This window comes from Anastrepha obliqua, chromosome 3 (assembly GCF_027943255.1).
Source record: "Anastrepha obliqua isolate idAnaObli1 chromosome 3, idAnaObli1_1.0, whole genome shotgun sequence".
NCBI classification, from domain to species: domain Eukaryota; kingdom Metazoa; phylum Arthropoda; class Insecta; order Diptera; family Tephritidae; genus Anastrepha; species Anastrepha obliqua.
The window spans coordinates 144,637,543-144,664,506 of NC_072894.1; the positions used below are offsets into that span (position 1 = coordinate 144,637,543).

Consider the following 26,964-nt stretch of genomic DNA (forward strand, 5'->3'; position numbering starts at 1 on the left):
TTATTTTATAAAACAGATTGTAAAACATTTATTCAACTTTTCCAGTTTTGGACAATAGTAATACTTTGGCAAAATTACGTAAACATTTTTGAATTTTAAACAACTTCTCGCGGTCGGCAAAATGTTCAAGCGCGAGCACTTTAGAGTTCAAAATGTTATTCATAATAACATTAGCCACGGAGGAGCTTTCTAAAACACAAAATGTGTATGAACTAAGGTAGGTTACGTTCAAGCTTCAATAATTGCAAATTGTGTCCCGTTTTGTAAGATAGTATCTTGTTTTAAGCAAAAACTACAGCCACATTGGTAACTTCACACTTGGATAATCTGTAGGGCATCAAGAGCAAAACAAGCGCGAGACAAAAACATTCACTGCGCTTCTGGAATGGAGCACGAAAAATGGTTTGTATTATTGGTTGTTGTTAGCCAGTTGTCGATGGACTTAAAAGATTAGTTTCGTTTGAATAAGAAATCGATTATTTGGGCAGAGGACTGGGTTGAAAAATGCAAACTAAATTAAAATGTAAAACATGTTTAAACATGGCCAATATGCATATATGATATATCTCTCATCAACTATTCCATACTTTTTTCCAACTCTTTCAAATATCAGCAGATTATTACTTCAGCATTAGCACAAGAGTATGAAGCAAGTAACAAGATCGCGATAATTATTGCGTGGCTCGAACACATCCATATCTTTACCCTCTCCATCAAGTGCATTGACGAAAAGATTTAAAATAAAGTCGACTTTTAGAAAAGCGGAGAGTGTACTGTTTAAAATGTATACATGAATATATTTCGTGGTCCATCTTTCCAATGACACACACGTGCAAACAAGGGTAATGGAAAACATTGGTTAAATAATTTTTTACTTAAAATAATTTTCAATTACAGCAAGACAATGTATCGCAAGGTCCGGAATTTGTTGACTCATGATCGAAAAATTATGGGCTCAAAAATTAACCGTAAGCTCTGCGTTCGGAACCTTAAGAGTTTTCGTCGGTCACATATATATAGCCTTGTTGCTGTAAAATACTTAAACGCTTCTCAACTGCATCGCGATCTAGAAAGAGCAAAATAAATATATATAGCCTTCTTAATTGAAAATTGTTTCACAGCTATACATTTATTCAGTAACATCTTGTCCTGTGGATGGTTGCATTTCTGTACCAACGAGTGCAGCAGGATGTGTGCCGTATTGTAGCGTTCAAAGCAATTTTTTGTGTTACTTAGCAACTCATCCAAAGCGGCCGCTTGACACTATCGGATAATAAAACAAAATGAACGGAATTAATTTCTCCAAAAATAAAACGCTCACAAACTTATACAATGTCTACAAATACAATGGTCTACAATTTCTACACATAGAAGGGTATATAACTCCACTTCCAGACAGTTTAAAATTCGTAATTTTTTATTTAATTGTAGAACCTTTCACATTCGTGTAGAGCCTTAAACCCAGTCTTGTGCCTACTCACCATATCTAAAGCATAATCATAAAGGATCTTGTCAGCTGTAATGTTGAATGCATTAGCTTTTTGCAGCAAGCCAGAACCATTTAATTTCTTTGACTCGGATAGAATTGAACGATATTTGGAGTTCATTGTCAGCAGAGCTACATAAAAAGAAATAAAAAATTCCATCAAATATACTGTGTGCCTAATGGAAGCATGACTGCCATAACTTGGAAACTAATTGAGTAATTCGATTCTGACAAACTGCATTGTATGGGCTTATAATATTTATAACACGCAATAAGTTCAGTAAAATATATAGTCACCACCATTAGCTTTAATGACTGCACATCTTTAAGTCATACTTTGTGTTCATTTCTGCGCACGCTGTGGAATTAGTCGGCTTCGCAGCCGATTGCAATTATTATTATTATTAGAAGGCCATTACGCACTGCGACCAGAGTTGATCTATTGTGCAAGACCTATTTTGTAACCCTAGAGTTTAAGGCTTTTTATAAATTTTAGCACTATTGTGGGTTTGTTGTTCCAAAGATTACATGGAGATACTACGATACCACCAAGGTGGTGAAGTCTTTGTCTGCCCAGCGCAGGACATTCACAAAGCACATGTTCTGAGCTTTCTATATCCATTTCGCAAAAGCGGCAGACATTGGTCTCTGATAGACCAATGTTATTTAAATGATACCTCAGGCTGCAGTGACCTGTGAGGTATCCTGTTAGAAGACGCAGATCTACTCTGTTTAGTGAGAGTAGCTTGTCTGATATTCCTTTGTTGGGACTAAGAAATTGTCTGGCTTGACGCTGACCGGCACAATTTAGCCAGTGTGCAGCAAATTTCCTTTCTTCCCATTTCCTGAGGAATTCATTAATGTGGCTTTTCGTGAGTCCACAGAAAGGCTCAGGACCAGTAAGTTGCATATTTGCTCCTTGTTTTGCGAAGCCGATTGCAATTATGCTTTTTGGAAAATTTTATTCACCAAAACTGCATTCAAATTGGCGGCCAAATCCTTTTTCGGTTGTTTAACATTTCGTTGAAGTTGTCAATTATCAGCAGAACACCAGTACCGACGTATATGACAATTCCCCCAAAATGAAGATTCACCCGTGAATATTACGTTCGCTGAATTTCGTTCTAAACTTGCCTTAGTCCATGCAAGTATTTCTTCAATGTAATCGCCAAGATATTTGACACGGCCTCTTTGAAGTGCCCGGCATTCACAGAGGAGGTGTTATATCGACTCAATATCTTCTTCATCTCGTCAGGGGAGGTCGCCAAGATTTGTAACTTCGGTATACCATTGCACCCATTTATTTATGAATGTCTTCGACTTCTTTAAATATTTTGCTGCAGACTAACGTGACATTATTCGTTTGGACCTATTGGGTGTGTACATAGGAACACTGCTTCAAGTCGTTTTTCATGCGAGGAACTATTGTAATTTTCAAAAAACAACGTACACTTTCTAAATTTCTCACAAAACTAACAAATTGCTCTACGCGTATTGCGAAAATGATACCGCCCATTTAACAGCGTTTAAAGTTTTTTATAACGGAACTCTAAGTTTGAATTTTGCCGGTCACGCTTCTTTTAGAAAGACTGTGCTTGTTTTTTACATATTGCATTAATTTTTCATTTGGATTAGCATCTTCTTTAGGTATTTATACCACTCAATATTCACGTAGTTTACTCACCGTTTTTAACATTTGATGACGGCTTAAGATTTCCACATCGCAACTGTTGGGATGCCAAGTTCAAGCCACTCGAGAGAAGCTGCAGAGCACGTACCAATAGCACCAACCGCTCAGCCCGTTTGCAATGCTCCGGTGCATGTGGCGGTATGGTCTGCGGGTCATTAAAAGTGGCACCTACAGCCATTAATGCCGAAAGTGGTGCACAACGTGAGTCTGCAACCTCTTGTATGCAGTCGGTAAGTGCCAAAACAAAGTTCAACTTCGAAAGTGTCTCATTATGCTCGCGGTCCATAAGCGTCTCTTCCGACAATTCAGGTGCATGGAACGTGTGAAGTTGATGTCCTTCCGCGCCGGTGACGCGACTGCTAGCTGTATCCAACAGGCTTTGCAAACCCCCCGTGGCACCTAACTCCGGTAGCGTAAACGCACGCGGACCCAATACGTGATGATTATTATTTTCGGATCCACCAGACCCGGAACCCAGCGAACCCACAGAACCGGGACCAACAATCAATGTAGGACTACCCAGTGCAGGTAATTTAGCTAATGCAGACGGAAGAACCGGTGAACTATGACCTGACCGCCGCAGAGGAGATTGCGTCTGTGTACCGGGGCTTACCTGCCAAGTACATGGCGCACTTGGTGGTGGCGTCTCCGATAATGAGCTACCGGAGGCAGATCGCCGACGTCCAGGCGGTGTACCAATGGCAAACTGGACCGCTGGCGGTGAAATGGAATTAATATCGCTGCTGACGCTAGTCTTGCGATGTTCCGCGCGTTGCTTGACACTAATCGGCTGTGAACGTGGAAATTGTTGTCCGTTCATGCCGACAGCCGCTTGTTTTGGCGACGATGCCAGTGCAATATCATTCGAATTATTAGAACGCGTGCGTTGAGCTCTGTCACTATCGGCACTGTTACCGACAGCATTGCCTGTGTTTGATGAAAATCGGCGAGCTGGTGCAGGAACTGGCTTAGGTTCCGATATGGGTAGACTGCTTGGGCGTGGTGGACTTGATTGATTTGTTGTTTGAGCCACTTGACATGCGGCTGAGTGCCTGGTTTGAGGAAGAGAGTAACGTTTAGGCTTATTTAATTTACCATGTGTACGTTTTTCGTACTTCTTCTCATATTCAATGACATTTTTATCTTCTGGGAGATTCTTAGGGACCAGAACAAAGTCATCTGAGTCCTCTGGTGAGCCAGATGAAACACTATTATTCTCGCTATCACAAAGCACACCTACGTTCGTAATAGTCGCGCAGATGGCTGGATTTTCCACAACTGAAACTGAAAATATACATGAGAATCCATTTGAGAAGCTGAACAACTTTCTTGGCTAAAGAATATGGCCCCTATTATGAGTTACATTCGATCTTCGATATTCGCTGGTTGTCGAAGATCGAAAATCGAATGTCAATTTGGTATTATGAGCGGTGCAACCCTATCGAAATTTTCGTTGTTTACCGAATTTAGAGTCGAATGCAATTTTGCTTTCGATCGTGTAGCGTATTGTGGGAAAACTTGTTAAAGTGTAAGTTGTTTGCGGTTATTTATGGTTTTATAGTAACCAAATAATAAATATATACTAATTTTGTTAATTTTATGCAGGTCGAAAGTCGTGAGTACCAAACAATAATTAGAAAGGCGAATCCACAATTCGCAAAAGGGATTTGCACCAAAGTTCTAGCAGCAAAAAAATGGGAGGAATTTACGACAGAGCTGAATTGCTTGGGAGCACCAGTGAGAACGGCAACAAAATGGATTAAGCTTAATAATGGTTTTTTTTTTTTGTGATGTTTATAGAAATACATTTTTATTTTCCCTTGGTAGGTATGGGCTGAAATACGTAGAGGAACTGAAATACATATTTTTTTCGAATGACGAATAATTGAATAAAGAAAATTTATAACAAAAATAAAACAGAAAATGTGGCGTAAAGGTTTCTATTTAATACTTTTTAGATTTTTCTATAATATTCTCAAAATTTCATTTCTTATGTTTTCTACTTCTCCGTTATTTGACTCCACTTCAATATCTTCAGCATCATCGTACACAGTGGGTTGAGCAAGTCCTAGCATACCTTCATTACCAATACTCAATTGGTACGATCCCTGAGCACAAAATCGCAGAACTGTGTCTAGCTTTAACATATTTGGAATGGATTTGGCTCGGGTGCACTGCTGCAACTGGTTTTCTGTACTGGACAGTAGGTTCATAAACGCCTCTTTAGATAATCTAAAGTTCTATAAAAACCATTTCTAGGGAGTTGGATGCGCCCCTCAACTGTTTTCTACTTCTAGCTAGTTCACTAATCTTTCATCGTCCGATGAATCGTCGAACCACAACTCCGTTGTACTTATTTTCACAAAAAATACTTTTTTTAACTTTTAAAAATGTTGTTAGCAAAGAATTTCAACACAATCGGTTTTTCTTTTATTTTGATTTGCTGTATCAGCTGAGAAAAATTATCTATTGTAAATGGGTCCAGCGATCGAAATTCACAATAGTCCTATTCTTCAACGAATGAGCACCATAATACCAAATAAAAATTCGTTCGATCAGCACTTTCGACTACAGTCGAAGATCGAATGTTGCTCATAATAAGGGCCTATAATTACCAGCGTTCTCGTCTTGTTGAGCTGCAGTAGCCTCAACCTCGACCTCGCTACCTTGCTGCAATTGTTGAAGTTGTTGATGGGTAGTTTTCGTTTTTGCTTGCGGAGTGGTATCCAAACACAACTGCGGGGGAACATCAGCTAAAACATATTCAAAACATTATTCAAATTATTACTCAAATGATTTCTTTTTTTTTTATATAATAACACAGGCGCATACATATACATTATGCATATGTATGTATTTATATAAGCATTACGAAACTTTTTATAATAGTCTCGAGTTCGTATGTTTTTTTTAACTTACTGGGCGAAACAGAGGTGATGATTTTTTTACCCTGCAAGAAACGATGACTGAAAAAGTTCTCAAATGAAATTCTGTCCTTGGCATTGCGCCGTAGCAAGCCCAACAGTAAGTCGCGTAAATCGGGCGAGACCCCACTGGATATTCTGTGAGACAACAGAGTAAAATGTATAAATGGCGGAACGAATGAATGAAAGATTATGAATCAGTAAAAATGATATTACGAGTGTTTTGGGCAAAAAACTCATTTGAAATAAAAACTCCAAGTGGAAACAGTAAGTACGCAGTTATGTATATCAGTGCATGTACAAGTGCTTACTTTGGTGCCAAGTTAGCATTTTTTTCATAGTAACCCTTCAACTCATTCGGAGTTTGTGCAGAAAATGGGGCCTTGCCAGTGAGGCACTGATAAACAATAGTGCCCAAAGACCAGAGATCAGCTTTAGCATCGTATTGCAAGGACATTATAACTTCAGGTGCCTAGAAATAAAGAAACATATTTAAAACTACTATTTTTAAACAACAAATTGTCTTTTACCATGTACATTGGTGAGCCGCAAAGCGTGGCCGCCATAACGCCGTCATTTAGGAAGCGTGCAAACCCAAAATCCGCTGCAGCGACAAATATAAAGATTTTAGCAGTTGCATTTTGAGATAATTCAAGTGCAAAACCATACCTATTTTCAAAGTGATTTTCGATGGAGCAGGCAATGCTTTGCCATAATTGTGCGATAGCAAAATATTCTGTGGTTTGAGATCACGGTGCACAATTCCTTTAGTATAAAGTGCTTTCATTGCGCCAGCTTTAAAAGAACGAGAAAAACGTTATATTTTTTATTTCATGTTACTTGTGTATGAAATTACCCAATTGTATGAGAAAGAGTCTGACAGTGTCCTCACTCAAAGTGCCCTTTACAGTAAGATAGTCTGCCAAGTCCCCGCCATTGCAGTACTGTAATTATAGAGACGCATATTTTAACATTGTGGAATAACATAAGAGTAGGTGAATAAATTTACGAGTATTTTAAAATGTCTCAACTAAAAATAAACTCATCGCACAATCCACAAATAGCCCAAATCACCACTTGTCAACATTAAAGTATTAAATGGGCGAACGTTTCGCGAATACTTATGTGCATACATGTGCATTAGGGCGGGTCGATTTAAAAATCGCTCATTGCTGTGAAAATCGTATTCTAGGGATCAAAATAAGAAACTTTGCCGAAGGAACCATACCTCTAAAACGAATTCTGATGTCCCCCAATTTGGGTCGAACGAAAAATCCCACTTTGACCCATTTAGAGTGCTCCAATCGAGCCCAAATGTATGACCGACCCCCACTAACTTTGGACGGCCGATCCACCCATGCCAGTGGCACACCCCCTGGAACTCCCCTGGGGGGTTCCCCACACAATCATTTCAAAATATCACCATTTTTGGCCTTTACATGAGAAAAGAAACTAAAAAGTTCGACCCAAATTGGGGGACATCAGAATTCGTTTTAGAGGTATGGTTCCTTCGGCAAAGTTTCTTATTTCGATCCCTAGAATATGATTTTCACAGAGCAATGGGCGATTTTTTTGCCTCCCCACAAAAGACACTAAAAGTTCGACCCAAATTGGGGGACATCAGAATTCGTTTTAGAGGTATGGTTCCTTCGGCAACGTTTCTTATTTTGATCCCTAGAATATGATTTTCACAGAGCAATGGGCGATTTTTTTGCCTCCTCACAAAAGACACTAAAAGTTCGACCCAAATTGGGGGACATCAGAATTCGTTTTAGAGGTATGGTTCCTTCGGCAACGTTCCTTATTTTGATCCCTAGAATATGATTTTCACAGAGCAATGGGCGATTTTTTTGCCCCCTCACAAAAGACACTAAAAGTTCGACCCAAATTGGGGGACATCAGAATTCGTTTTAGAGGTATGGTTCCTTCGGCAAAGTTTCTTATTTTGATCTCTAGAATATGATTTTCACAGAGCAATGGGCGATTTTTTTGCCTCCCCACAAAAGACACTAAAAGTTCGACCCAAATTGGGGGACATCAGAATTCGTTTTAGAGGTATGGTTCCTTCGGCAAAGTTTCTTATTTTGATCCCTAGAATATGATTTTCACAGAGCAATGGGCGATTTTTTTGCCTCCCCACAAATCGACCCGGCCTAATGTGCATATATACAAATATCAATAAGTTGTCGACTTCATCTCATGCACTTGAATTGCACACTGCTTTATTAGAAAATTAGTATCAAGAAGTAAAAAACCATAACAAAGAATTCCCCAGAATAACGTTGGAGGTGAGAAATTTGCAATTACAATAGATATGCAAGAAATCTGCGCCAATGCGAAAAAATTAAATTGTCGCAACGAAGTCAAAGAATTAAGTGCCGTCGCTTTCCGCTTATATGCTTGTGGGCGGTTACTTGGTACAATGAACGTTGGCCTGCTCTACGGACATGCAAGCATGAACATATTATACAATCGTAATACAGCATCCGCTGACCTTGGCGCCAATACGAATAATTGTAAACACTAAGTCAGTTGGGGTACAAATATGCAATCTGTACAAGTCAAATCAAGAGAAAAAGATGAGCCAAGTGACAATTCATTTTAGTTTTAATGTAACTCCGAACTAGAATTGTGTAAACTTTTATATTAAAGAATCTACCGCATTAAAAGAAACAAATAATTCAAGCGATTTTAATATTACGAGGTTTGCTATTTATATTTCGAACTTTGGGAGTTTCTGGTGTTTTAAGGCGTTTACGTTTCCATTGGAAAGTTTCTTATATTTTACCATGAACGCAGTTAGAATATTTTGATGTGTGAGCGCCATTAGTGTTGTTTACAGCGGGTTAAAAAATTCATCTCGGCAAAATATGGAACGATACCGGGAACCATTTTCGAGCTATTTATTATCTTTTACAATTCTCGACGTTGTTTAGCTAGACAAGAATGCATCGATGAATTGAAATCAGTATACGGCGACAAACAAGCACTTTCCTTTAGCATTGTAAAAGACTGTTACAATGAATTTTCTCGTGGTCGCTGTTCGCTCACGAACGAATTCCGGGAAGGTCGTCCAAAATCAGTTGTTGTGCCAAAAATTATCAATGAATTATTGAGCAAGATCGTCATGTCACATAACGTGAGATGATCACCTTGTGATAAAAAGGGTTGTTCGCGTTGGAAACCACACAATTGAAAAAACGCCCTGAAACGCGACTGGACAGAGTGCTTCGAAAACTGGTTCAAAGGAATGTAAAAGTGTATTGATTATTATGAAGAATATTTTGAAAAATAATAAAACCATTTTCAACCACCAATGCCATTTTTCCATTATTGGGCCAAATATATAATATGTATAACAACCCTCGTATATTTTGTCACTTGTGTTTTTTTTAATTTCTTTGCAGCAAATATTTAAAGATTTGTACGGGTATACATTGCATATTTTCCATATTCTACAATAGGGCAACCAACAAATGGGCATCAATTGAGTAAATAGAAATTTTCATAACTTAGCCTTTTCACTCTTAAAAAAACAATTGAAGAGAAAAATATTCGAAAAATTTATGTTAAATATGCACTGGTAACCTGCATTTTAATAAGACGAGCTGAAGATACTATCAATAAACGCTTATCTCTCCTTAACTAAACAGAAAATTGTTAAACAAAATTTAAAACAATGCATGAAAGGTTAAGATAGCAATTGAAAGTGTGCATGTGTAGGTAAGTACGCGTACATATGCAACGGGAGCATTAAGGTTTGATTTAAAAAGCCGGAAGTGATATATACAGGGCCAACTTGCGCAGAGCAGAAAAAAATGTATTATAAAATAGCAATAGTATACAGTTTTGGAAACTGCTTTGTGCTATTAGCAACTACAACAATAACTAATAATTATAGTTTCCACGACAGTCGGTTCTACGTTACCGAAACGACCCGGATTTATATCCGGCCAAGGACTGTCACTCCAGCAGCATTCACCGTATGTAAGTATGGGGAATGTTTATGCTGCTACAACAACAATAACTAATAATTAAAATACCTGAAAGACCTTACAAACATCTCCAATTAACGCAACTACTTGTAAATAAATTCTCAAAAATAAATAAGATTCGTGCATAAGAGAATAATAATAATAATAATAGAAATTAATAATAATCTTCATTTAATGAATTTTGTAAAAGGAAACAAACTGCAGACGAAATTATTATCACTCGGGTGATAAAAAAATTTATGATTTTATTTTGAAGAAATATTCATTTTAAATTTGCATTACTAAATGTGAAACTAAAAATTGTGCATAACATGGCGTGTGCCTAAGTATTTTATGGGCAAACGAAAAGCTTGGCAACACTGAAGCACTATTTCTCTCAACTAAGCAAGTGCTCTTTCTCTCTCTTTTTGTTTTCCCAGTCAAAAATTCTCCAACTATTATTTTCTCAACACAAAAAGCTTGTATAACAAAATCAGTGATTGCTCTGCGCTCAAATTGAACAGTTTAGTGTGGTAGGGTTTGCTGACATGGTTGGTTTGGGAAACGAAAGACGATAGACATTTGTCGAAATGACATTCAACCGCTCTGCTATCGACGAAGCAATCACTTAGTTAATGAATCTGCACAGCAATCGAAACGTCACAGTAAAATAATGAAACGATGTATATAACCTACAAACCTACTGAGTCACCTTTGCTTTGACGTAAATACTCGTAGAAGCTGTTTAATAAATCGGTGCACTAATAAGAAAATTGAAATAAGCTAAAGTAAAATATTAATGTGGAAAAGTGCAACTGAGTAAAAAAGCACCGGGAACTATTAATATATATACATGCTTCGTATTGTGCCTAACAACTACACGAAGAATCTATAAAAACAGAAGCAAAGCCTTAATCGAATCACTTGAATCGTTCAAAGGTTAACATTTTGTGATCGACAGCGTAATGGCGATAATGAAGGCAACCAACCTATACAAACAGTGTACGATTGGTACGTGCACATGCATATGTACATATTTTGTTTTATAAATGTGTGTGAATCAAATATGGAGATAATAATTTAAATTGCTGAGAACACTTATTTTCTTTTTAAAAAGAAATGTACTTTCTGCCTTGCTAAAGTTGTTGACGTTTTCGAGTGTCATCTACATACATACATACACAAATTGCAACTGCCGGTTTTAGCCCGCATTGTTACGCATAAGTACCGAAAAATTTTAACAATTACATATACAGTGAACATACATATGTAAAACAATCAATGATTAATAACTACATCTGGTTTCATGTAAATAAAGTTTTACTATATAGGCATACGATATACAGTTGGTTGCAAATAAATACTATTTTATAGTAAAGTTTGTAAATAATAATAATATTGGTGTTACAATACCAAAAACATTCAAATACGAAGGCCAAAGTTCAGATAAAATTTTATGAGATGACTCAAAAAGAGTTTATTCACAAAGTGCAAAAAAGTGTGCAGCAAACGAAAGCTAAAAATTAAGATGTCAGTAACTCCAAACCTCAAATAATTCCTCACTCTTAACGCACATGATGACTAACAGAGAACAGGTTTGGCATAAAAAGAGAGCATATTCTGGTAGTAAACTAAAGAAAGAGACTAGCCATTTACTTGCGCTGATTGGAGCAGAACGGTCATCCGCTAAACTCGACATGTTGGCCAATTTAGCCTACTTCAAGTGTGGAAATCGTGCGAAACGGCTACAACGGTACCTGAGGTGTAATAAAATATTTTGAAAAAAGAAACCAAAAACTAGTTCCGAAATTAAAAAAACGCTTTCCAAAAAAGTAAGCTCAGACTTTAAAATTTGCGTCAAAACACACCGCAATAAAAAACTATTTAACTAAAATAATGAACAAAAACAAACATATACAACAAATGCCAAAGTGAACACATAGTACTATGTAACTATATGACTCAAAACAAAGTATTTAACCAAATAAAAAAACACTAATTTTAAATATCTAAGAATAAAATATTCACAAACTGATGCCATCTAAATAGAAAATAAACAGTCGTTAAGTGCCTGAAAGTACTAATTTTAAAGTCAAAAATTTTGTTGTTATTTCCGAACAAAATGCACATTTATTACAACTTTGGTCTACTCCTGATAATCTTTCTCAGCGTAAGGTAAACTTGAAATGTTTTACTAATATCTTAATTTTTTTACTGAAAACCCAACAACGCGAATGATGCGACACCTTACTTTTAACGGTTATGGAATTGTTCCCTTTTATTATGTAGTTCTTTTTAAAGAGCATTAATGCATGTCTCAATTGATTATATTTTTTTCCCTTTAAATGTCTACTTATAAAATGTCATTATTCTTTCTCATTCTATTTTATATCAAATCACTCCAATTCAACCAGAATTTAGCAAAATCGCATAGCTTTTGAAAAAAGCTTATACGTTTCAAAGTGCAAAGTACTCTTAGAATTCGATTAAATCCGGAATGCCTAACAAACTCAGCGTCTGACACACAAATGCATATCTCACAATTTTAAATTTAAAGTGAAATGTAATCACTTGTGCTTTTATCCAACCCATTGAGAAACTTTATGGTGGCATTTAAAATGTTGTTGTCACACGAATGAAACGAAATGGACTTTAAACAGCTAACAAAAAATATTGTGGTTTTACTATATATGTATGTAGAGCGCGATTAATCATAAACATGTAGTTAGGTAATTAGTTGATAACTGAGCATTCGGAAGAATTCAAAGAAATTTGGTATTTATGATTTTTGAACGACTTATAATCAGAGCTGTGCAAGTTTCAAAATTTCACAAAAATGTGAGCTTTACAAATTTATTCGTAAAGTTATGAATGAAAATTAAGGAAATTTGAAATTGACTGCCGAAATACAACGTCAATAAGGCCAGCCATCCTGTGCGCACCAGCACACTTACAAATACAATGTTCGTTACAAATAAAAGTAAAATGTGTGCAATTTGGAACTTTTAAGGGTTTTGTTTGTTTTAGAACTCATATCAAGCAATGTTTATTATGTAATGTTTATTAGCTAAGTTCAGAATGTTCTGGTATTACCAAACTCATTTTTATATTATCCCAATAGCTGGTGTAATCACTCCACGAGCATATGCACGACCAATGAGCTGGCATAATCACTTGACGGCGCCAGAATACAATGTGGGCCCATACACCCTTTAAAGGTGCACACTTCAACTTTACTTGTTTTGTAAAAAAATAACTATTTCATTGGGTCAAAACTATACCAGCATATCTTATAAACAAATACTTTCTATATGATTCCAGTCTCCGAGCAGGCTAGCCATTCCAGAACCCTGCTGTCATGGTGCGCATATGGCTGAAAAATCCAGCATCGAACTATCTATCAGAACCCACGTAGAACCTACTATTTATGTGTTAATAGAGTTGTTTGGTTCTTTCATTAGTTACTGATCGGACTTCTGTCAGCGTTTGGTGCCATTAGAACCTTTACTCTCTCAAAAAAGTTTTGTTACAACTTGATCAACATTAACATATCGCACTTGTTACGTTAAAGCGTAACAACTCAAAATTTCCAAATTTTAGTTTTTTGCAAGAAAACAATGTACAGTGGTCTTCTCTACCCACTGTAAAAATCGTTTAGTGGTTTGTCTAGTCTTTCGTTAAAAAACCCGTTATGACCCTCTCTTTGTTTTCAGAATGGCTTCTTTTGTCTCAACTAAAGAGTTACATTTTTAGTTGTCTCCAAGTATTTGAACAAATTTGTGTCACATAAAGTGTAACATTTTGAATTGTGCCTGTTTACAACCAAACGGTTTGTTTAAAATATACCACCAAGTGTATAAAAAAATTTCAGGAAAAGAGTAACAACTCAAAAATTTTTTATTTTAGCGCAACTACTAAACAAATAAGAATGAAACAACCGTTATATTGTTTTTAATGATATTTTCGTGCAATTACATATTTTTCTCCTTGTAATATATTATTTATATTTACGGAAACAGTTTTTCGTCTCTACTGAAAATGTTCAGATTTTGAGTTGTTACGGTTTAACGTAACAAGTGCGATATATTAATTTAATACAGATGTCAGGCGATGACATTCCACCTTCATTACAAGCAAACAAGTCAAAACTTTACTGCCTAGTCTTTTGTCTTCTTCATGACTTTTCCTTTTACAATGTTTAATTGAAAGAACATATATCGCTAAAGATTATTTGAAGAAGTAACGGTAGTAACAGTTTCAAAAGCATTTTTGTTTACGTATGTATATACTCGTACATACTCGTATGTTATGCTCTCTTACAAAGAGATTTCAACTTTTATAAGAAGGAATGGTGCTCACACTCACCAACGTAAACGTACGCCCGTATCAGCTGACACGATGAAACTAAAGCTACGGCGACACGCTCATGCATTTACTGTCCAGCAGCTTATATGTGTGCGTGTAAAAAAATACTAATTTTTATTAAAATAACTTAAAAGCAATGTTGACTAATGTTAATTATAGATAAAGAACTATTTGCATTTAGTGGTTTTTGAATTTGGCATATTGTACATTGAAAAATAGTAACCGATAACGAGGATGTGTGTAAAAGTGTGTATGCAAAAATATCAATGGCAACATTGTGTCGATACAACCAAACACACACAAACCGATGTATTATGAACGATAACGAAAGGACGCAGTTGTTTTCTACGTGATAAGTTTTGCTCAATTTTGTGTATCCTACGGGCAACGGAAAGGGACTACCATACTTTGGTGAGTGTGAGCACCAGAAGACTGGGTGACCAAAGTCAACGGTAGTGGTAATATATGTAGTGTGTATATAAACAAATGTGAGCAGGGTAGTATGAATACACAAGAAAAACCTAATGATAATACCAAACGCTTAGTGGTCGTCTGTGCTGTGAATTTAGTAGCATACAATTACGTTCGTTTTCGTTCGTCATATAAGAGTTAATGTTCTAAAAAAAATCAAGTGATGACGTGAGTGCATGTACGTATTAAAGAAGCACGTGAAGTGCAAGAAAACGTGAAAGGTGTGAGCAGTGAAGAATTAGATCAGATATGTATATATGTACAAACATACCAAAACTTGATAATAAAATACTAAGGCGTGAAACCATCTAATTTCAATAACCATAATTTTAATTTAATAAAAGCTTTACACGAAAGGCATATCTTTCGTTAACAATAGAGCGATAAGAAAAATTGAAGCTTCGCAAAGGATAGGGTGTCTTGTGTGAAAACAATCCCAATCCCACAAAAGATAGCAAAGTAATAAATAACGAAATTTTATGATTTCCTGCACGAAACATACATTTCTTTAACATATTTATAACTTTCCCCACCCCCCTAACATACATACATACATATGTACATACATTCTGTCAAAAAAGTATCGGGAACTGTTCAGTAAACCGCAAAATAATTGTTTAATCATCAAAATTTATTTTTTCGCCTTCAAAATAAGCTCTATTCGAAGTAATACACATATGCCAACGATTAGTCCAGTCATGAAAGCACCTTTTAAACGCGTATGAAGATATCTTCTTCAACTCCTTCAGCGAATTATCCTTAATGGCCTCCATCGACTCAAAGCGGCGTCGCGAAGTGGCAATTTAAGTTTTGGGAAAAGGAAAAAGTCACACGGGGCTAAATCCAATTAATATGGTGATTGATTGATGATATTTGTCGAGTTTTTTGTCAAAAAAGTGTTCACAATATGAGCCTTGTGAGACGGTGCGTTATGGTGCAAGAGCCATGAGTTTTCTTTCCACAAATTGGGACGTTTCCTACGCACATTCTCTCTCAAACGACGCATAACTTCCAAATAATATTCTTTATTTACCGTAGAATCATTTGGAACGAATTTCGACACTTCTCATGCCCAATTGATGGTGTAAAATGTAACGAATTGATTCGTGAGAAATGCTAAGGTCACGAGCTACCTTCCTCAAACTTAAATGATGGTTTTCCAGCACCATTTCCTCGATCGAGGCAAATCTTCCACAACTTCTCGGCTCTCTGCAAACACCTTATACCACTCGTAGACCCGTGCTTTTGATAAAACAATCTCGCTATAGGCTTTGTGCAACATTTTCAACGATTCAGCACACGAAATCCCGTTCAAAACACAAAATTTAAGACAAATCCTTTGTTCGATATTTTTATCCATAGGTAAAATCGCAGAGCACACCTGCGTTTGACTGATATAATTAAATGCCAGAAACAAGCTAATTGACAGGTCAGGCTCAAACTCTGGGACACTGCGAGGACAGTTGTACCAACACTCCAGCAAAAAAAATTTAGACATATTATATAATATGTGTAACACGCACTTTTTAAATGAACAATTTCCGATATTTTTTGACAGAATGTACATATGTACGCAATAATATATGCATGTACAGTTGTATTTGTAGTAAAAGTATTCAATTCTGAATAATCTTGCGAAATAAATAAGTATCCGTAGTCCGCTAAATGCAATAGTCCAGTCAAAAGAAGATTTAACTTAGTAATTTTAGGAGTATGCGAGTTTATGGTTTTATTATGTAAAGCCCATCACTGTGAACTTAAGTTTGAGTTTTCGGGGTCGGGGGTTGTGTCCCGCGGCCGCCATCTTGGAAATAAGGGTGCAACTGGTTTTTTGCGTTTATCTCGTGAATTCCGAAAGTTACGAACATTTTGTAAGATACTTTTTTGTAGACAATAATATTATCTACAACTTTCATTCAAAACTTTGTAGAGAGCTTTTTTATAGAGCATTCTTTTGTGAACATTTTTGTCTATAAGTTTTTTTCGCTCTCTTTATTTAGTCGTATGATTTTGAGCTGCTAAGCGGAGCAACCAATACATTAGCGAAGCGCGTACATGATTACACAAGCCGACAAAATTTAACCAACATTCAGACCCAGAAACCAGACTATATATTTCCGAAGGTTTATGATGCGCTGAATCCAAATCTGGCCTCGGAATTGCTCTATCTGCTCTGGTTTTCGAGATATCCTAATCTAAAAGTGCAAAAAACACCATTTTTGCCCATATTTGAGGTTATGCAGCCTTGCAGATGTTTTCTTTCACCAAAATTAAAGGATCGCATCTTTAAATACAAGCCTTCTTTTTTCAAATGGCGTTTTGTTTGCTCAAATATCATTTTTTTTCGCAGAGATATCGCATTTTGAAATTTTCATGTTTCTAAATTTTCCTACACCTGAAAATCGATTAAGATAACATAGACATGATATAGTCGATTACTAATTTTCTTGAATTGAGTCTTATTTTTCTTAAAATTTTGTCTCACATCATAAGTGTGCTGACTCACCACAGCCCTGCACTATCTAACCTTTGGGTACCGAGTCACACACAGCCCTAACCCCTAGAAACCACCCCTATCATACCGCGAGCAGGCTAACCCACTTAACCGCAAGCAGGCTTACCCACAAACTCCACCTCTGGTATGAGCAAGCTCTGGTCCACCGTAAGGTCCCTGTCGAACCCGACGAAGCACAACGACAAGGTGGATATCACCTTCAACGGTCGTACTTCGTCGGACCCGAAGAGATGCGTGAGCTATTTTAGCCGGCAATTTATACTGCATCCTCCGGTCGACATATCCAAACGTTGTGCCACCAGACGGTTGCACAAACTGCCCTACAACAGTGCACCGCTTACTTTCACCAGTGGACGAAGCTACAGACCTCCCAGAATACTGCCATAAGGACCGCGACAGGATGTCTCCTGATGTCCCCAATTCAACACCTACACGATGAGGCTAACATGCTCCCGGTTAAGGAGCACAACAAAATGCTCGACAAGCAGTTTCTGCTAGGGTGTCACCGTAGGCCTCACCCATGCAGACACCTGCTCGAGCCCGAGCCACCTCCTAGGCACATCAGGAGACACTTCCTCAACTACGTGGACGAGATCCTGGACAAAACAGACAGACCACTCCAGGATCAGACAGTATACAGACAGACCATTAACGATATCCATCGGGAGACCCTTACCATCTTCCTAAGCTCCCGACCCCCGAATGCCGTTATCGGAGTCCAACCGCCACCCATCGCAGATGAAGAGCTCCAGCTTCCCCGAGAGTCCCGCGTAATCCTGGCACAATTACGTTCTGGATACTGTAGCAGGTTAAACTCCTACCTATCCAGAATCGACCCCGACATTCTAAACATATGTCCAGCATGTGAAGGCACCCCGCACGACACTAACCACCACTAACCACATTCCCATGGCAGCCGGTTCTACGTTACCGGAATGACTCGGGTTTTTACTCCCGACCAAGGGCTGCCGCCCCAGTACACTAGCCCTGTCTAGTGCACCGTATTTTACCCTAAACCTTTCGTCACAGGAGCAACTCATTGCAGCCAGTTTGCTCCAAATACTTCTCTTCCGGGCTGGCGTCGAACCCAACCCCGGACCTGAAGTATTTTACTGCTGCATCTGCCACAAACGGCTCCACCCGAACTCCACCTCGGTTAGGTGTAACCAGTGCAACGGGTGGTGCCATCTTAAGACCTGTTCAGGCCTTAAGACCCACAGGGAGTGGTCCACAAGGTATGTGGCCACGTGTTGCTCCCGCCCACAGGCGGTCACCGCCTCTACGGCGACACTGCCTTCAGTGCCGGCACACCATACTGCCGCCACTAACAACACCTCAACGGCCAGGAGCCCCCAAGAGCAACACGACTCCCTTTCCAACCCACAACCCTCCTGCTCCTACCCCAGTGCGGGGACAAACCAGCAGCTCTTGGTCCCCCGCACAGTCTGCTCCGTGTGCCAGACCGTAGTACCTCGGAACTTGACAACTGTCCAATGCAGTTCTTGCAGTGGCTGGTGTCACTTTCGGAGGTGCTCCGGCCTGCACACCACCCGTGAGTGGACGCGCGACTACGTTGCCCCCTGCTGCAGAGCTCTGCACCCGCAACCGCCCCCTGTGGCGCGGCCTCCAGACAACATCAGGCCACTCCCCATTTTGCGGAACGCACAGCAGGTCCAACGCAGACAACATCACGCATCCCTCACCCCCCGAATTACGACGACCCTCCCGCGAAGCTTCAAGCTTTTGCAACTGAACTGCAACGGACTAACGAGCAAGATTGACGAAATAGTCGACTTCATGAATCGGTTCGGAATTAAGATAGCTGCGGTCCAAGAGACAAAACTGCACGCTAGCTCCCCCCTGATTACCAGGGACGGCTATAACGTGCACCGAAAGGACCGCGAGCGAGACAACGGTGGTGGCCTAGCGTTCATAGTACACCATTCAGTGCAGTATCGTCTTATTGATGAAGGCATCGACCGCAGGGACAACACCTTAGAACGTCAAGGTATAGCTGTCCGGTCAGGCGATGCCGAGCTCGAAATTTATAATATTTATATACCCCCTGTCACCTGCTGCCCGGCAGGATATCTCCCCGATATTGGTGCGCTCATCAGGGGAGAAAACCGATTGGTAGTAGGTGACTTTAACGCGCATCACGATCTTTGGCATTCAAGCCTGCCAAATGATCGTAGGGGACAGCTATTGGCAGAGCAGATAGACGATTCGACGTTCAGCACTGTCAACGACGACGCCCCCACTAGGGTAGTGGGCAATTGTAGCAGCTCGCCTGACATAACAATTGCTAGCGCTGGTCTGATAAATAGCATAACCTGGCGACCTATGCTATCGCTTGCATCAGACCACTTGCCCATTATCATCTCGATCGAGAGACCCGCCGATTTTGTTTCCGCGGATCACCGGTCATATATCAACTTTAACAAAGCTGATTGGACCAGATTCGCGGAATTTACCGAGAACATCTTCGCAGCCCTACCCACTCCCACCGATGTGCGCGCAGGCGAACGCGCATTCCGCAAGGCGATTACAGCCGCCGCGGCTCGCTTCATACCTGCTGGACGGATCCGGGAATTACGTCCCAATTTCCCAGCCGAAGCAGCCGTTATGGCAAACGAGCGTGACCGTCTACGCCAGGCCGATCCCGGGGATCCTCGTATAAAGGATCTCAATTTGGAGATCCGGCAACTGGTCACTCAACATAAGCGGACCAAATGGGTAGAGCATCTGAAGTCCTGCAACTTCACCTCTGGTGTGAGCAAGCTCTGGTCCACCGTAAGGTCCCTGTCGAACCCGACGAAGCACAACGACAAGGTGGACATCACCTTCAACGGTCGTACTTCGTCGGACCCGAAGAGATGCGCGAGCTACTTTAGCCGGCAATTTATATTGCATCCTCCGGTCGACAGATCCAAGCGTTGTGCCACCAGACGGCTGCACAAACTGCCCTACAACAGTGCACCGCTTACTTTCACCAGCGACGAGGTTCAGGGGGCCATCAAACACATGAAACCTTCAAAAGCCATTGGCCCCGACGGACTAAACATGCTGATGCTGAAAAAGCTGGGTCCATCGGGAGTAGAATATCTCACAAAGGTCTTCAACCTGTCTATGGCCACTCTCATCATTCCTGATAAGTGGAAATTAGGGAGAGTGGTCCCACTGCTGAAGCCTGGGAAACCCGCCAACCAAGGGGAGTCTTATCGTCCGATAACTCTCCTTTCCCCAGTAGTGAAGACACTTGAGGCCCTTCTACTCCCACTCCTCACTCAACACCTGACTCCAGCCCCACACCAGCATGGTTTCCGTAGAGTGCACAGTACCACCACGGCACTCACCGTCATAAACACCCAGGTAAACCGCGGCCTCAACCAAAACCGCCCCTGCGAGAGGACTGTCCTAGTAGCGTTGGACCTACAAAAGGCTTTCGACACAGTCAGCCACGCCACGCTACTAGATGACATTTTACAGTCGACACTCCCGCCAGGGCTGAAGAGGTGGACCGCGAACTACCTGAGTGGTCGTCACTCGTCGGTAGTATTTCGAGACCAAACCTCAAAACAAAGAAAAATAAAGCAAGGAGTGCCGCAGGGTGGTGTCCTTTCACCCTTGCTTTTTAATTTCTATATTTCGAAACTCCCCCAGCCACCAGAGGGAGTCTCACTGGTCTCATATGCCGACGACTGCACGATAATGGCGTCGGGCAATGACATTGATGGCCTATGCTCAAAAGTAAACGACTACCTCGCCAGCCTTTCTCGCTTCTTCACTGCGAGAAACTTAAAACTTTCTCCCACTAAATCCACGGCGACCCTATTCACCACCTGGACAAAGGAGGTCAAGCTGCCACTTCAGGTTCACGTCGATGATACCCCAATTCCGACGATAAACAACCCCAGAATTTTGGGAGTCACCTTTGACAGCTTGCTCTCCTTCTCGGCGCACACAACCGCTATTGCAACGAAAGTACAGAATCGCAACAAGGTCCTCAAGTCGCTTGCCGGCAGCACTTGGGGCAAAGACAAAGAAATGTTGCTGTCGACTTTCAAAGCAATAGGCCGACCGGTTCTGAACTATGCCGCGCCTGTCTGGTCGCCTGGAACCAGTGATACGCAGTGGACGAAGCTTCAGACCTGCCAGAATACTGCCATCAGGACCGCGACAGGATGTCTCCTGATGTCCCCTATTCACCACCTACATGACGAGGCGCACATGCTCCCGGTTAAGGAGCATAACAAAATGCTCGGCAAGCAGTTTCTGCTTGGGTGTCACCGTAGGCCTCACCCATGCAGACACCTGCTCGAGCCTGAGCCACCTCCCAGGCACATCAGGAGACACTTCCTCAATTACGTGGACGAGATCCAGGACAAAACGGACAGACCTCTCCAGGATCTGACAGTATACAGACAGGCTATTAACGACATTCATCGGGAGACACTTACCACCTTCCTAAGCTCCCGACCCCCGAATGCCGTTATCGGAGTCCAACCACCACCTATCGCAGACGAAGAGCTCCAGCTTCCTCGAGAGTCCCGCGTAATTTTGGCACAACTACGTCCTGGATATTGTAGCAGGTTAAACTCCTACCTATCCAGAATCGACCCCGACATACTAAACATATGTCCTGCATGTGAAGGTACCCCGCACGACACTAACCACCTCTTCACATGCCCCATCAAACCCACTCATCTAACACCTCTCTCCCTCTGGACCCAACCCGTCGAAACTGCTAGTTTCCTGGGCCTACCGTTAGATGAGCTTGACGAAGACGACCGGTAATTTACACTACACTGACAGGGCGAAGATACTGCTACAACAACAACAACAACACTAACCACCTTTTCACATGCCCCAACAAACCCACTCATCTAACACCCTGGGCCTACCGTTAGATGAGCTAGACGAAGACGACCGGTAATTTACATAACACTGACAGGGCAAAGATACTGCTATTATCCATATATTTCAGGCCCTCAAACCCAAGAAAATTAGTAATCGACTATATCATGTCTATGTTATCTTAACCGATTTTCAGGTGTAGGAAAATTTAGAAACATGAAAATTTCAAAATGCGATATCTCTGCGAAAAAAAATGATATTTGAGCAAACAAAACGCCATTTGAAAAAAGAAGGCTTGTATTTAAAGATGCCATCCTTTAATTTTGGTGAAAGAAAACATCTGCAAGGCTACATAACTTCAAATATGAGCAAAAATGGTGTTTTTTGCACTTTTAGATTAGGATATCTCGAAAACCAGAGCAGATAGAGCAAATCCGAGGCCAGATTTGGATTCAGCGCATCATAAACCTTCGGAAATATATAGTCTGGTTTCTGGGTCTGAATGTTGGTTAAATTTTGTCGGCTTGTGTAATCATGTACGCGCTTCGCTAATGTATTGGTTGCTCCGCTTAGCAGCTCAAAATCATACGACTAAATAAAGAGAGCGAAAAAAAATTATAGACAAAAATGTTCACAAAAGAATGCTCTATAAAAAGGCTCTTAAGTATATTTTCCATAAAACCTACAATATAAAAAAGAAGTTATTACGCTTTAAAACAATTCATCCCTTAATTTTTCGCGTAATTTTGTTTATAACTTTTTTATTATTAATTTTACAATACAATAAAAAGTTTTGAATGAAAGTTGTAGATAATATTATTATCTACAAAATGTTCGTAACTTTCGGAATTCACGAGATAAACGCAAAAAACCAGTTGCACCCTTATTTCCAAGATGGCGGCCGCGGGACACAACCCCCGACCCCGAAAACTCAAATTTAAGTTCACAGTGATGGGTTTTACATAATAAAACCATAAACTCGCATACTCCTAAAATTACTTAGTTGGCTATTTAATATAATATTTTTTTTGTCTCTTTTGACTGGACTACAAGGTAGAAATCTTTTTTGAAAATTCTGCTCGCATTTTCATGGCAAAGGCATATGAAGTAAAGGCTCAGTTCGTATATCCTAAAAGCACTATATCAGCTTGTTGTATTAGCTTTCTACTATCTTGTCTTATTAATTTATTTTTTTATCTAATTAGTGCACACCATACGCGTGCTGCTCCTACATCCGCGAATCACAACTCGTCATATGACGATAATTATTCCGATGACTACGATGATTACTATGATGAGACAAATCGAAGTGACGATAAAATAAGTCTGGATGCCAGACCGATGACTACTTCTACAGTTGCTAGCATAACTCCAACTACAAATAATGCGAAACCTCTCTTTAGTACATCACCAATCAATTATCCCCGTAGCAATCATGTGCTGGAGCCCAGTTGTCCTAAAGTCTGTCTTTGTTTGGAAGACTACAAACACATACTATGCAACAGTGCCGGACTGACCCAAGTTCCAAAGGATCTGCCGCACACGACGCTAATTCTCGATTTAAGCGAAAATCATATAGCGGAATTGCGAACTGAAGACTTTTCAAATATCACTAAGGTTCGTGAAATCAATTTAAGTGGCAATCGGCTAAAAACGGTCAATAACGAGGTAACATTCATTCAGTTATAATAATTCCTTTGGTCACTGTAAAAGTAAAAAATATTGCAGGCCTTTGCGGAATTAAAATATTTACAGCGGCTTCGAATAACTGACAATAAATTGGCACATGTTGAGCCCAACGCTTTTTCCGGCACTGATCTAAGGGAACTGGATTTAAGTAACAATTCTATAGTACTTAGAAGTGATGGACCATTCCTCATACAGCCGGCCTTATTGAAATTTAACTGTCGTAATTGTAGTTGGACTCAATTATATGACGACACATTCAAGGAGCTAGTCAGTTTAAATTCTCTGAAGCTGGACCTCAATGATTTTAATATGGTGTGTATATATATATGTGGTCAGTTTTGTTTACCTATCAAATTTATCAATTTGTCTTTCTTTTTTTTCTACAACCAACAAAAGTGTCCTGAATATTTAAAATACTTGAATTTAACGGTTCAAGTAAATGTATTGGTATGCCCAGTCATATCTAAATTACAGTGAACTTAAAATTGTTGACAACTCAAATGACAACACTATATTAAAAGCTTACGCTACCCCAAAGCTCCCATAATATATTTACTGACGTTTTCCATTCCATTGTCTTTCTGACAGCAAATCAATGTAAAAGCTTTTATGCCGCTGCGAAACATTATTAAATTGCGACTACCGGAATTGGAACCAGAAAAAGTTGCCGAACTGTGTAATTTACTGAAAACTATTGACAACATAAGCTTTAAACACTTCGAAATCAGCTGCTTCGAGTTAGTACTGGGTACATCTTATAATGGTAGTATTACACTGGTGACGGATCCACCCTACATACCACCGGAGATAGCGATAGTACCAACTAATGTGCCAGAGGCTGAACCGACTAAAGCTACCCCGAAAAGAGGAGGAACAATAAACAAAGAAATTGGTGTTCAAAATAAACAGGCCCAGGTGGGTGCAACAAAATCCCCAACACTTTCAGCAGTAGTAAAACAACAGGATAGTAAAAAAGAAGGTAAATAAATGAACTCGACCAAATAGTATATGACTCCATTAATTATATTTAGCATCAGAAGCTAGGATGCCTCACTTGAGTAGCTTTTCAAACTTGACAGCGCCTACAGCCACCACGAGAATCGAAGATCCCCTTATTACGCCAAAGCCCTCAATATTAACTGCTAGTGTTTTAAGCGGCACAGATGGTGCGGCATTCAACCGTGCTGAGAATGCCACAGTCAAATCAGCAGTTGAGACTGATAGTAGCCATCAAGTACATATATCCCAGGATATGGTTAATCTATTGCTTATATGTAAGTAAACGTTTATTTCATTGACAAGTTTATTTTATTCAATATTCTTCCTTTTAGGTATCATAATCATTGCGATTGTCGGCATCATAATTGGCGTAATTTGTCGCAAAGATGTGGGTGGCATCAAGACAAAATGTTGTCGCACAAGGAAACCTGAACCAAAGGATCAAGTACGCCCTGCCGAAGAGATACCGTTGAATAAGTTAACTTAAATATTTTTTGAAATCGACATAGTAAAATAAAAAGCTTGGTTCCATTTATATGGAGAAACATTTTAAGCAATTGCCTGGAAACTTGCCTACAAATGGGAACTGGGCATTTAATTTTAAAGGCCTAGAACGAACAAATATTTATAATACTAATCATTTAAGATGATATATGTATTCTAGTTTAACGAGAACTTTTTGTATAGGCACGAATGGATTAAGTAGAAAGTAAATAGTTTTATAACCGTTACACACTTAAAATATTCCTAATGCAGACATTTGAAAGGGGGGGCAATATCATGACGGTACTGCACATGTATACCAGCGTTCGGCATTCCCACATATTTCTACGAAAAATTGTTGGTATAACATTTCCTCCAATGATTTAAATTGTTTACGGATATATTATACTACGTATATATGTATGCAAACATATTTTTTTTATCGATCCCTAGTCGCGTGTAGCACACCTTAGATTTACTTATGGCAGTTTCACAGCAATAGTTCATAATTATATTTGTTGAATTAATGTTTACGTGTACATTTTCATAGAAGTTCACACATGAAAATCTAAATATGTGTATATTAATATTGTAGACAAAATATTAATTGTGTGAAAATAAAGGAACAAAAATCATTGAATTATTGTTTTTCAAATCATCAGATTTACGTAAGATTTAACTGACTACAGTTAACTGAGGAACTAAGAAAGAGAGTATAAAGAAGTTAAAACACCGATACTTTTTAACTATACTACCTCAATAAGGTGTATTAAAAGCTTTCTTTACTGGTAAAAATTGGAAGATTTCAGCTAAGAGCTAAGAGTGAGTGCAAAGAGGGGTAAAGACGAGCGTGACCGTCTATGCCAGGCCGATCCCGCGGATCCTCGAATAAAGGATCTCAATTCGGAGATCCGGCAACTGGTCACCCAACATAAGCGGACCAAATGGGTAGAGCATCTGAAGTCCTGTAACTTCACCTCTGGTGTGAGCAAGCTCTGGTTCACCGTAAGGTCCCTGTCGAACCCGACGAAGCACAACGACAAGGTGGATATCACCTTCAACGGTCGTACTTCGTCGGACCCGAAGAGATGCGTGAGCTATTTTAGCCGGCAATTTATACTGCATCCTCCGGTCGACAGATCCAAACGTTGTGCCACCAGACGGTTGCACAAACTGCCCTACAACAGTGCACCGCTTACTTTCACCAGCGACGAGGTTCAGAGGGCCATCAAACTAATGAAACCATCAAAATCCATCGGCCCCGACGGACTAAACATGCTGATGTTGAAAAAACTGGGTCCATTGGGAGTAGAATATCTCACTAAGGTCTTCAATCTGTCCATGGCCACTCTCATCATTCCTGATAAGTGGAAATTAGGGAGAGTGGTCCCACTACTGAAGCCTGGGAAACCCGCCAACCAAGGGGAGTCTTATCGTCTGATAACTCTCCTTTCCCCAGTAGTGAAGACACTTGAAGCCCTTCTACTCCCACTCCTCACACAACACCTGAC

General features: G+C 39.7%; 2 protein-coding genes across 8 annotated transcripts in view; one reads left to right on the forward strand and one right to left on the reverse strand.

Moving 5' to 3' along the window:
- LOC129242563 (serine/threonine-protein kinase unc-51) overlaps positions 1-26,964 on the reverse strand; it is a 39,380-nt gene continuing 12,416 nt past the window's right edge. For 5 of the 6 annotated variants that reach the window (XM_054879274.1, XM_054879272.1, XM_054879275.1 and 2 more), the window contains exons 4-13: positions 6,957-7,044; positions 6,770-6,895; positions 6,631-6,704; positions 6,412-6,572; positions 6,096-6,238; positions 5,792-5,929; positions 3,171-4,460; positions 1,482-1,618; positions 1,128-1,263; positions 1-1,066 (exon numbers count right to left, since the gene is read on the reverse strand). In XM_054879274.1, coding sequence (XP_054735249.1) covers positions 990-1,066; positions 1,128-1,263; positions 1,482-1,618; positions 3,171-4,460; positions 5,792-5,929; positions 6,096-6,238; positions 6,412-6,572; positions 6,631-6,704; positions 6,770-6,895; positions 6,957-7,044 — 2,370 coding nt within the window. In that variant the 3' untranslated portion in view covers positions 1-989. The remainder of the gene's footprint in view (positions 1,067-1,127; positions 1,264-1,481; positions 1,619-3,170; positions 4,461-5,791; positions 5,930-6,095; positions 6,239-6,411; positions 6,573-6,630; positions 6,705-6,769; positions 6,896-6,956; positions 7,045-26,964) is intronic. The other variant, XM_054879276.1, reaches the window with a different exon arrangement.
- LOC129242565 (vasorin) lies at positions 10,567-26,093 on the forward strand. 2 transcript variants are annotated; one of them, XM_054879277.1, is made up of 6 exons: positions 10,567-12,249; positions 23,488-23,950; positions 24,011-24,283; positions 24,560-24,950; positions 25,003-25,245; positions 25,303-26,093. In XM_054879277.1, the coding sequence occupies exons 1-6, from the start codon at positions 12,197-12,199 to the stop codon at positions 25,455-25,457; spliced, it is 1,578 nt and encodes a 525-aa protein (XP_054735252.1). In that variant the 5' UTR covers positions 10,567-12,196; the 3' UTR covers positions 25,458-26,093. The 2 variants fall into 2 exon arrangements, with proteins under 2 accessions (XP_054735252.1, XP_054735254.1); XM_054879279.1 differs by having other exon boundaries at positions 25,009-25,245.